The sequence below is a fragment of the Balaenoptera ricei genome, chromosome 7 (assembly GCF_028023285.1).
Source record: "Balaenoptera ricei isolate mBalRic1 chromosome 7, mBalRic1.hap2, whole genome shotgun sequence".
NCBI lineage: Eukaryota > Metazoa > Chordata > Mammalia > Artiodactyla > Balaenopteridae > Balaenoptera > Balaenoptera ricei.
This window is the reverse complement of record NC_082645.1, coordinates 73,994,570-74,007,696: the sequence shown is the minus strand read 5'-3', so window position 1 is coordinate 74,007,696 and position 13,127 is coordinate 73,994,570. Positions and strand designations below refer to the sequence as shown.

The following is a 13,127-nucleotide window of genomic DNA, read 5'->3' as shown; positions in this document are numbered from 1 at the left end:
ACTTTCATGACCCTCGTATTTCCCCTTAGGACTCTGTTACTTAAAATGGATATTTTCTTGCCTGTATCCTCACCAGTGTAGGCTCCACAAGGGTCAGGGCCATCACATTCACAGCTGTATCTCCAGCTCCTGCCACAACGCCCAACAGTGGTTGTTTGATTACTTGGTTGATTAAATCAACAAATCGATTTTAAGAGGCAGAACTGTTAGTTAATGGAGAATGGCCCAGAGTCAGACGGCTCTGGTATCCACCCCTCACAGCTATGTGATTTACAGAAGATTCTCGGCCTCAGTTTTCTCAACTGTATAGTGGGAGAAATAACAGAGCCTAAAGGAGATAACAAAATAAGATAACATATAAATACTTAGAGCTTCTTGCTATAGGAACTGTTCAGTAAATGTCAGCCATTACTTCTTTTGTTAATGTTATGTAGTATTGTTCTGTTTCATTTGTATATTTTTATAATGTATATAAAATTTTATTTTATATGTAATCAATTCTTATTTTTCTTGTTATATTTTATATAGTCACTGCAAACACTCAATTAGCAAATACTGAACCATTGTTCCTAGAGGAACAGAGTTAGTTAGATTTAATAACATATTAAATATATTAGATATATATTTACGTGAGGGGTAAGAAAGTTTACCTTTTTGGAAATATGATTTGCAAGTTTTAGTAATTGACTGTTTCCTTAAATTATGACTCTTCCTCCAACACTGCTGCCTTCATTTGATAGTGAGCCATTTAATTTGAGTTTGAAAACCAAAGGACTAACTGTTAAAGAGGGTTGAACAAAGTTCAAATTTGTATTTCTTTGACTAAGAATCATTTATCCAGGTAGGGTTATCCATACAGATAGGGACAGTTTGGGATTATTAACCAAAGTGGGTCATATGGTTCAAATAGTCACTAAACTCTGGGTTTAGAGGTCCTTCTCAGGTACAGGCATGTAAATCATTAAGATTCTCTGGGGTCAGCATGCATGGATTACCTGCTGTGCAATTTTTCTCCATAGCATTTCAGGTACTTTCCACCCTCACCCCCAACAAGTTTGCTCCAAATATGGTGGCTCGGTAGAAAAGCGTTCATTAGGCACTCCAGCTAGGATGGCCCAATGTGTAGTGGGAAGTGATGGAGGCAGCTCAACCTAGATTAAAAGGCTCAAGCCAGAGTTTACTCCAAGACCAGATCTAGATCTTCAAAAGCTTGGATTGTTTTAGGGACAAGACTGTTGAGGGCCTGTCTATGTGCCAAGCCCTCTGACCCCACTCTTGTGTGTCTTGACCTTAACTATCTAAATTCATGAAATAGATATGAATCTTTAAAAAATAGAACCCAGGAAGCCAGGACTTTATGATTTGGGAAATTTTCAACATATCCAGATTGCAGAAGATGCTAAAATTAAGAGATTTAGAGATTTACTTTAAAGAGAGTTTACTCTAGAAAGAACACAGAGACTGTACAAACATTTGCTAATATCTCAGAAATTTTTCTTTGAAGAGATAAGTGTGTGACTCATAGATTCTCCTCACACAACCCAACAGAAGCCAAAAATAGAGATGAGATTATTTAGGAAAGCTCTGTGGAGTAGCCTCTAGTCTAATGGAGTGAAATATCCTTGACATACACAGGCGACCCGTAAGGTTCCTGTGAATTTTATATCAGCAGAAACACTGCCAGCTTGGTCTAAAGGGATAGTGTACAAAATGAAAAAGCGTACTGAACCCACACAGTCTTATCAGTAGGAAGAAGATGATAACAATACCCAGCTGTAAACATTTGCTACATTTCATGGGGGAAAAACGATGACTCAGAAGGTGAAGCCATGAGCCACAGAGTTTGAGAACCACATAGTTTGAAACCACAGAAATTCATAGACTTTGAAACCAAATGTAGATTGCTCAGCTGAATTTTGGAATTGCTTGGGACCAGTGACTTCATTTATTTTCCTTCTATTTCTTCCCTTTTTTTAACCAGAATGTCTATAATTGTTATCATATGCTTGTCTTACTGTGATATGTTGGGAGCAGAAAACTTGTTTCTTTAGTTTCACATGTTCACATATAGAGACAAATTGTACCCCTGGATGGATCATACCCAAGCCTTGCCCATAATTTAGATGATGAGATTTGGGACATTCGAGCTGCTGAGATTAAGAAGTCGTTTTGGACTTTGAGTGGATGTTGCAGTGGTTTGACTTTGGGGGACTTTAGGAATGGGTTGAATGTATTTTGCGTGTGAGACTGATGTGAATCTTTGAGGGCCAGACCATGGACTGTGGTAGACATAATAAGACATAATAATGCCCTCCAAAAGATGTCCATGATCTAATGCCGGATTCTGTGAATATGTTACCTATCGCGGCAAAAAGACTGCAATAACTTAAAACTAATTCACTATCCAAGGCATGAGATCACTACCCTCACACAATGACCAAGCCTGTGTGGATCTAGGAAAGGATATGGAGTAGATAATGTTAAGAACTGTATTTGGAGAATTAGAGGTGAAAAGAGGGGACTATTTCTGTACAGTGTGTAAACCAGATTCTCAGCTCTGTCATTAAATCACTCCTATACTGCCGCTGTTTTAGGGTTCCTTTGAGAGGCTAGGGCTGTTCAGTGGGAATATGGTAAAATTAGTTTCTGTTCCGTCATCTCTAAGTATTACTTGGAAATCACTGAATACCTGTGGAGTGATTGAGAAAAGAACCTTCAGGTTCAATTTTTGCTAGTAATTTAGTACCACATGATAGTGAAGTGCTTCGCTCTGGTTTAGTAGTAAAGGTTCAAGTCAGAAAGTCAAAACTGGTATTACTAAGAAGTAGGAAATTTGCTTATTCTTTAATAAACTCTTCCCTTTCATTTCCTCACTAAGGTGTACTGAAAAATTCAAAATCATTCACTTGTCTGCCAATCAGGTGGTGATATTTCTGAATTTTAAAGGGGTTTATGTCACTTATAATCCCAAAAAAGAACTTTAACTGCACTGTTGAAAGATGAGAAAATTTATAAGTCACCAGAACTTTCTTGCTTTCTATGGTAAACTTACCATGACCCTATCCAAAATCAAGAATCACTTCTATTACTCAAGTGGAGAGCGTAATTCTCCAAGTTAAATACTGCTACATTTGTACATTACTTAGTGCTTTTTTGTGAATAACTTTGTAATGAGTAATTAATATTCTGACTACAAGATTGACTAAAAAGTAATCCCTAAAGATTCCATTTCAACACTCTAATATCTCAGAAATGATGTAGAAGAACTTTGAGAATTACTTTGAAAAATATTAGGTTAACAACATGAAGGTAAGTTACTGTGTGAAGTTCAAAATCTAAGTCCTCCTTCTATTAAAACAACACCAATTTATGTATTTGCTATGCTTCAGGAAGTGAGGTTGACAAGGAAAGTGAACCTGAGTGTAAAAGGGAATCTAACTATATAATTCTCTAGGCAATTCAGGACAGTTTAGAAAATGAGTAAAAATATTCCAGTTGACCCTTGAACACAGGGGTTAGGGGCTACGACCTTCTGCGAAAATCAAGTATAGTTTATAGTCAGTGCTCTGTATCTGTGGTTCCTCCATATCCAAAGTTCCACATTTGGGGATTCAACCAACCAAGGATCAGGCAGTACAACAGTATTTACTTTTTTTAAAAATTTATTTATTTATTTATTTATTTTTGTCTGTGTTGGGTCTTCGTTTCTGTGAGGGCTTTCTCTAGTTACAGCAAGTGGGGGCCACTCTTCATCGCGGTGCGCGGGCCTCTCACTATCGTGGCCTCTCTTGTTGCAGAGCACAAGCCCCAGATGTGCAGGCTCAGTAATTGTGGTTCACGGGCCTAGTTGCTCCGCGGCATGTGGGATCTTCCCAGACCAGGGCTCGAACCCGTGTCTCCTGCATTAGCAGGCAGATTCTCAACCACTGTGCCACCAGGGAAGCCCAACAGTATTTACTATTGAAACAATCCACGTATAGGTGGAACCAATGCAGTTCAAATCCTGTTGCTCGAGAGCCAACTGTAATTGGAAAAGCATTGGTGGTACATCAATTGATATTCAGACATCCCAACCTATCCCCTAGATAATAACAAATCTATTTTATAAACTGTGACTAGTAGTTCAGGCAGTGTTGCACAGCAGAATGCATAACGTACTAGGTGTTTGAAAATGCAAGCTTTAGTCCCAATCCTGCCGGTAACTGCTTTAGACAAGTAATGAACCCTCTGGGCATGGTTAACAATACCAAGGGAGTGAGGTAAACTCCTTCCAACGTGTGCTTTTTAGCAGTTTGACCATGACCTGCATAGATGGTGTTATCTGCAATTGTCCTGTTTAGGGTTTGTTGAACTTCCAGAATTGCAGGTTGCTCTTTTTGATGAAATATGGAAACTTTTTGGCTTCGAATATTTTGTCTGTCCCATTTTTCTCTCTCCTAAGACTCCTTTTGCACCTAGATTTGTCCCACAGATCATTGAGGCTGTTTTTTTGTTTTTTGGGTTTTTTTTTTGCCATCTGTGCTTCAGTTTGGATAAGTCCTATTGATCTATCTCTAAGTTCATTGATCCTTTCTTCTGTCCTACCCAATCTATTTGTAATCCCCCTCCAATGAATTTCTGACTTCAGATATATTTTTTCAGTCTGAAGATTTCCACTTGAGTCTCTTTTGTTACTTTCCAAACCTCTCTTGAAATGCCTGTCTTTTCATCCATAATTTTCATGTGTTCCTATAGACTCTTTAACATATTTATCATAGTTATTTAAAGTCATACCTGTTAAATTGTTTGTGGGTCTGTTTCTATTGACTATTTCTTCTCAAAGCCAAGCATCACATTTTCCTTTCTTCCCATTTACACACACACGACCTTATGAATGATACACTGCAGTCTTTTGGTTGTGTTATCTTCCTCTGAAAGTAACTGCCTTTATGAGCAGACAATTAAATTTCAGGTGGATCACCTTAAACTTGTGGAAACTTGGTTTCATGCATTGTTAGGGTGGGACACTGGTTTTACCCTTCATCCTAGGGTGAATCAATCAATCTTGGGATGTAGTATTTATTCCCAAGGAATAGATCCTCTGGGGTTTCAATGGAAAGACTGGGGTGTTTCCAAGGCCCTGTCACTGGGTAAGACTTGAACTACAGTCTCTTGTTTCTCCTGCATTGGACAGTAGCTGGAATAACTGCTCAGTTCTTTCAAACTTCCATCTGCTGTTTTCCTTTTGGGCCCTCACTAGAGCAGAGTCAGTGTCAGCCAAGACTTTGAGGGGAAAATATTCCCCTTTCCCACAATGTGGCTTCTCCCTCAATTTCTAGTCATGATGGCAGTCCCATCATTCTAGGAAATGGGGGGGGGGGCACTTTTCTGCTTGCATTCCATCCACACAACAGAGAGTAAACTCAGGGAAAAGTGTGGTTCCCTTCCTTGAGAGCAATTCCCTCCAGTTTCTGCTGCTTTTAGTATCTGCAGTGTCTTTAAAAGTTTCTTTTTTTGCTTCCTATTCCTCATTTCATTCATTGTTATCTGATACAAGCTACTCTGCCATTATTGAAATTGGAAGCCCCTTCAAAATTTTAAATGTCTATGATTCTATGATTTGTAATTGGTGTATTTTAGCATTAGTTTCCTTTTGCTCTGTTTGTGACACCTTTTTTCAAATAACTAACACTCTTAAGAATGTGGTTTTTTAAAAAAATTCATGTTTTTATTTTAAGCAGATATTCATTTTAAATTATTTATTTATTTATTTATTCATTTTTGGCTGTGTTGGGTCTTCGTTTCTGTGCGAGGGCTTTCTCCAGTTGCGGCAAGTGGGGCCCACTCTTCATCGCAGTGCGCGGGCCTCTCACTATCGTGGCCTCTCTTGTTGCCGAGCACAGGCTCCAGATGCGCAGGCTCAGCAGTTGTGGCTCACGGGCCCAGCTGCTCCGCGGCATGTGGGATCCTCCCAGACCAGGGCTTGAACCCGCGTCCCCCGCATTGGCAGGCGGACCCCCAACCACTGCGCCACCAGGGAAGCCCCAAGAATGTGGGCTTTTAAAGAGGTGTGTCACCTCTTTGAGGTCATTCTTTTAGTGCACTACTGCTAGCTCATGTGATTAAAAAACAAAACAAAACAACATAATAGAAGGAAAATATAAAGTCCTTGCACATAAGTGGCACCATATGCTCAAGTTTATTGAACAGACACAAGTTACACACTGGAGACTAATAAGCAGAACACTGTACCAGTTTTCACTAACTCAAATCAAGTTAGTAAATGACAAATTTTAGAAGACACTCATTTTATGTCTCACCCAATGTGGGTGATCACAAGAGAGCTAAATAAAGAAAATTATTTTCTATGTTACTTAGGTAGGAAATTAATTGATATACACAGCTTCCAAGTTACTTTAAGATATTGCAAAGTGTTTCAAAACTAGCAGGGAATAGTTCATGTCCAGCCTGAAATAAAGTGTAAAATGGACCTTTTAGGGGTAAATAACTTCATTCGTATATCCATCTCAAAATCATTCCTTCCTGCTAACAAAAAATACTAATAAATCTCCATTTAGATTAGGTTTACTAAATTAATAATGACTTTGAAATATCTAGGTTTGGTTACATTGTTATATTGCACTTGAGAAGAATGACAAGAAAAATCAAAGATTCAGTACCTCTCCCAAGAAATTCATTATATATCAGAAATACAAGCATATATGCATTCTACATGTCCATAGGTTCATCGTTCAAACTAGCCTACCAACAGGTTAAAAGAAATACTCTCCAAAACACTTGAGCATTAAGTCATTTCATTCACCATTTTGGATCCTATATTCGATTTTCAAATTTTATATTTTTTTCTTATTAATCAAACTATCACATATACAAGCTATCCAAGAGCACTAACACAGTGACACTGAGATAAGCAACAGTCAAACACAAGGATTCCACGAATGACTTATTCTTTGCCAAGCTCAACACTACATTCTGTAACACAGGAACATCAATCAACTTACAATTGTTTGCCTTATAAAAAACCAGCAGATCTATTTATTATACACTATACTTTTGCCACATACATCTCTCTTAGGGTCATGATTCACTATGAAAAATCTTTCACATCCTCTTAAGGAAGTCAGTATCGTCTCTAATACTTGAATTTTCTCTTTATATAAAGTATCAGTGAGAATTGACTATGACTAAGTAGTTTCATAACAGGTAGAATTGTGGCACTAATATTTTGATTAATTGTTTTGCAATTCAGTATTAAGAACTTAATCAGAATTACAATAACCACCAATTACAAGAAAAAGGTAAAGGGAAGAAAAGGAAAGCGCCTCCCTCACACAAATGGTTCTCAAAATATCAAGTCTGAAATAAATGCCTATTTAAGAAATCAACAACAGCATCAATATTTCTTACCAATATCAAATGTTTTAAATATTCTCAACCCCAACCATGTGTGTTTTCTTAAACTGAATCAGATTATAAGAATTTTACACTCAAAATGGCTTTCAATTCTCAATAAATCACAAACACAGCAGTGATTATTTTTTGACATTTTAACCAAAACATTCACATGCTACTTTAGGGTAAAAAGAAACTCACCATTTCCCAAATATTTTCCTCAAAGACTAGGTTTTTAAATTATACTCCTACCATATTTTTGTACAGATATAAATCTTCATTTTTCTTAAAGAAAATACTATTGCTTTAAACTACATTCCATAAGAGCAATTTAAAGCATCATGTTAATTTCCATGACAACACCCTTCAATCTCCTCCAGTCTAATGCTCTCCCAACTGAGCTATTTTGGCTCCTCCTTCAATCTCCGGTAAAAGATTATACCTTGAGATAAGAGGCCATAAAAGGAATAGATTGTGCAAAAGCAAATAGTAACATTTTTTTAAAAGAGTGACTTTCTATCCAACAGATATTTTCAGGAATGACTGCTATTAGGTGGGAAAACAGGTAAGGTGAACATTGTTCTAGACCAACTCAGTGACTGTCTGGTGGCAGGCCCTAGGATAAAAATATTTTTTTCTTAAAAAACTTTAAATTTATTGGTAATAAAAATACTTACTGCATATGACTAAGATCTTTTGAGCTACTAATAAAATCTATATTACAACACCTATTAATTTTGAAAATCACTAAAGCTAAATATAGGGTCTTGTCAATGTTCTAACTTGTATAACTCACCTACATATGCCTCTATTTTATGAATATATTCTAGCTTAGGCACTTGTTAGGGAGTTATAACACAAGACATGGCAAGATAAATTTCAATTATTTTTAAAACATAGAAAAATATTCAGTTATTTAAGGGACATATTTATCATTGCCTAATGAAGACAGTAGTTAAAAAGCTATCAAACTCTCAATTTCTAATGCACAACATGATGTAATTGCACAAAAATAGGTATAATTAATAGTTATCCCCAGGCCTGGAGGAACTGTGAATAATTCACATATTCCTCTAGAAGGTTCATCACCCTACAGACTTATAAAACTACAACTTGCCACCTGTGCAGCTTTTAATTAAAAATCCTAGAAAAGTAATTTATATTAATAAACCTAAGAAAGTTTAAAAAGGTTTCCAATAACTCGAATTGCTTATAAAATAACCTCTAAGAAGTCATTTTGATAGCTGGTTTCACATGTTAGACTGGTTTATAGACTGGTTTTACATGTTACACCTGGCTTCAACTGAGGTAATATCCATCTGAGCAGCACCACACTATTGCTAGAAGTAAACCAGTGAGCTACTTTAAGAATTTCAATTCCAAGCATTTCTTGCAGGGTTGGGAGGTTGAGTGCAGGTTCCTCTAAGTTGTAAAGATTCCTCATTGATCTTGACACATTCTCAGTAACAGTTTTGGAAACGTAAGGAAAAATACATATATAGGAGGAAAATAAATTAATCCCAACTGAAAACTCTTGCTTTAATCTAAGAACAAACTATTAATAAGCAACTCTGTCAAAGAACTTCAAACATAGTCTTTTAATTTAAATGCTTCTTTTTTTTTTTTTTGGATTGTATTGTGTATAGCCAGACTAATGCAATGGAATAAATGTACTTTGGAAATGATTTCCAACTCCATATGGCTTCAAGCATCATGATGTTTAGCAGAAATTAAATGACTACACAAAAGAGGCATTTTTGATTATAAAACTAATTTTTAGTATAAGTTGACTTAAAGGATTTGAAATAGAACTTAAACTTATACAAAATAAAATGTAATCAAATGGACTGTGGATAAAAATATAAATAAAAATTTAATAGCATGTACTCAATTTTCAGATTAAAACAAAAAACTGTACCTTTGCTATTACAGGAAAGAGTTTTGATGGGATCACGCTTTCTTCTTTTTTTAAAGTTCTACCACATAGGTAATATTAAAATCCAAGTTTATGCAGTTATAAAGTTAGCTTGAAAACTCAACTGTAGTGTAATGTGTATTAACAGTAAGTATCTCTACAAAAGATGTGGATCCTAAGGTCCAAATGTGGATTGCTTTAAAACAACAAAAACAACAACAAACAAAATCCAACATACAAAATCAGAAACAATAATTGTAGGAGGTACTATTTTAGATAAAGTGGTAACTCAGGCACTACCTGTCTTACGTACATTGAAGAAGATCTATCACTTGAAATGTTATTATTTAAATACCTAAAAATACAAGTCAGTGGATGTGTATTAAATGTATGTCTGAACTTAATTATAATGAAAAGGTTGACAAATATTGCTCTCACTTTGTGCTTAATACCAATGGGTACCATCAGCAGTACAGTCTTGGAACTTTATTCCTCATGAAGGAAATTTTAAAATCTATAATGAAGTTGGTACTTCTAATGGGACAGGATGTAGCACAACTTAAAAATCACAGTTAAGTTTCTGAGTTTCCTTCACCATTTTCATGAGGTTGAAGCTGTTCCCTTTCTTGTTCTTCTTGAGGTGGCCGGACACGTTTAAAGAAGCCCATCTGCCAGGTGAAAAAAAAACTCACATTACTGCCACATCAATGAAGAATACTGAAGTATTCTGAGTGACCATATTATGACCAAGAAAATTTAAATGGCACTTAGTTGAATTTTTCTTCCTTCAAATGATAAGGAGTGCTCATCATGCATCATCATTAAAGGTCCCTTTCTTCTTTCCCTCCCTTCTTTTGCTCCCTCCCTTCTCCTTTTCTTCTGCTTCCCCTCCCTCCCTCTCTTCCTAAGTCCATCACTTACCCTGTACATTACAAATACCAAAACAGCCAGTAACAACAATCCTGCAAGAACTGCTAAAATGATCACCCACACAGGTACAGGCATGGGTGCTGGCTGAATGCCCCAGGTGACATTAGTGGTAACCTGTTGGGGGAAAAAGTACTTGAGTTTTAAAAATAGTTCACTGAATCATTCAACAAATATCTGAATGTCTACTATATTCTATGTCAATGTTACATTATTTTCTTTTCTAGTACATGATAATTTATGATTACACATTTGGTATCAATAGCATGCATACACACACACACACACACACACACACACACACACACACACACACACATGAAACTCTCAACAGGTTAACCTCTGACTGACTCTAAAATGATTTTTAAATAATCCAACCCAGTTTATGATGTGTTGGTCCCATTTTAATCCTCAAATTAAAGATTTATAAAATGCCCTCACTTACTGCAGTTAATTTCCAACTTTCTAACTCTGTGGGGAGAAATTTCCCAAATTTTCCCTCATGAAATTTAGTGATGCTAAGTATCTTACAAAGGACAAGATGCTAAAGTAAAAGGTCTACCTTTAACAATTCTGGGATGGGGGGAGGAAAATAGTAATATTAAACTAGTTTATACTAGGTTATAATCCATTCAAATAACTCAAGTTACTTTAAATTATCAAAATAATTAACTGCCATTATTTAAAATAAAATTAAAATATCTATGGTATTGAACTGAGTGCATTTATTCCATTTCCCCAAATCAATGACTTACCAATGTGGAGTTGAAGATGTCCTCAATTGGAAGGTTCTTATAAGGAAACTCTATGACATTAAATGAAGCAGACGACTTCAGAGAATATGAATGATTCTGGTTTTCCTTCTATATTGGAATAACAATAAAATGATTTTCTATATGTCAGGCCTTTTTTATTTCTTCGAAAAAATGGATAAGTTTGCTGAATGCTGCATCTGCCCACTTACATTCATAAAGGTCTCAGTCCACAGTAGAGACTTTACATACAGGATTGCACTCTTTCCTCTGTCTAGTCGTCCCACCTGGCAGACAATCTTCAAGCATTCAGCAATTCCACAACCCTGCCAAAAAATTACTTACTTAAAAGAAAAGATCATTCTATCATCTCTTCAATATATGAAAAGTAGACAATTGACTTGTTTTATGTGAAGGCTAAAGAGATGATCTAGATTCTTTTGCCTTAACAGCAGTAACGTTTAAAATGAGTAGGCTAATAGTTGAATCTATGAATGCTTCTTGTTATGAAGGGGTTGGTTTTAATGTGATTTGTTATGGAAGGATAAGTGCTATAATATTAAAATATTTATTGTTGTATCTAGAACTCAACATTCTTTAGGCAAACCCAGAGCATGGTGATTTTATTTAGTAAGACATGAAAATCAGATCACAATATGCCTGTGGAAAAGAAAAAGAAACAGAGTGAATCTTTAATAGCTATTCTACGTCAGACCTGTAGAAATCAAGTGCCATGAGTGTTTTTATCAGTAACTTGAAGGCAGACAGTCAAAAGTAATAAATATTCACCACCTTCTACGTGCTGGTCAAACTGCATTAGACATGTCATATGCATATACCTCACAACAGTGTTATCCAGTAAGTGACACCTCCAGTTGATGAATACGAATAGAAGCAAACTCCCTTGACCTGATAAAGGGTACCTATGAAAAGCCCACAGCTAACATCTTACTTACTGGTGAAAGAATGGATGCTTTTCCCCTAAGATCAAGAACTGGACAACGTGCCCACTCATGACACTTCTATTCTACATTGTTCAGAAGGTTCTAGCCAGTGCAATTAAGCAAGAAAAAAATTAAATAAATGGTATCCAGATTGGAAAGAAAGAAGTAAAGCTATCTCTATTCAAAGATGATAGAATCTTACTTACAGAGAACTTTAAAGAATCCACAATAAAACTATTAAAGCTAATAAACAAGTACAGAAAAGGTATAGAATACAAGATCAGTATACTAATATGAATTGTTTTTCTATACACTAGCAATGAAAAATATGAAAATGAAATTTTAAAAAACAATTCTATTTTAAATAGCATTTAACAAGAATAAAATACGTAACTAAGGAAGTGCATGACTTGTGCACAGAAAACTACAAAATATTTTTGAAAGAAATTAAAGAAGACCTAAATAAACAGAAGACAGCTCATGTTCAAGGACTGAAAGACTTAATATTAAGATGGCAATATTACCAAAGTGATAGACAGATCCAATAAAATTGCTATCAAAATTCCACAAAAAAAAAAAAATTCCAACTACCATTTTTGTAGAAATGGACAAGCTATCCTAAAATTCATATGGAATTGCCAGGAACCCCAACTAGTCAAAACAATCTTGAAAAAGATGAAAATACTGCAGGGCTCACACTCCCCAATTTCAAAATTTACTGCAGAAGGACAATGATCAAAAAAATTAGGATGCATGTATAGATCAATGGAATAGAATTGAGAGTCCAGAAATAAACCCATACATTCACAGTCAATTCATTTTCAACAAGGGAGCCAAGACCATTTAAAGGGAAGAGACAGGTCTTTCCAATAAATGATGCAGGGAGAGCTAGAAAACCACATGCAAAAGAATGAATCTGGGCCTCTACTTCACACCGTATACAAAAATTAACTCTATATGGATCAGAGATATAAAAGTAAGAGCTAAAAGTATAAAACTTAGAAAACCAGGGACTTCCCTAGTGGTCCAGTAGTTAAGACTCTGCGCTCCCAACGCAGGGGGCCTGGGGTTTGATCTCTGGTCAGGGAACTAGAGCCCGCATGCCACAACTAAAGATCCTGCATGCCACAACTAAAGATCCCACATGGCACAACTAAAAGATCCTGCATGCAGCAATGAAGATCCCGCACGTGGCAA

General features: G+C 36.0%; 1 protein-coding gene across 2 annotated transcripts in view; it reads right to left on the bottom strand.

The window, feature by feature from the left end:
- Positions 1–6,155: 6,155 nt before the first annotated feature.
- ITGAV (integrin subunit alpha V) overlaps positions 6,156–13,127 on the bottom strand; it is an 87,802-nt gene continuing 80,830 nt past the window's right edge. For both annotated transcript variants that reach the window (XM_059928288.1, XM_059928286.1), the window contains exons 27-30: positions 11,199–11,312; positions 10,990–11,097; positions 10,229–10,351; positions 6,156–9,975 (exon numbers count right to left, since the gene is read on the bottom strand). In XM_059928288.1, the coding sequence (XP_059784271.1) occupies positions 9,880–9,975; positions 10,229–10,351; positions 10,990–11,097; positions 11,199–11,312 (441 nt within the window). In that variant the 3' untranslated portion in view covers positions 6,156–9,879. The remainder of the gene's footprint in view (positions 9,976–10,228; positions 10,352–10,989; positions 11,098–11,198; positions 11,313–13,127) is intronic.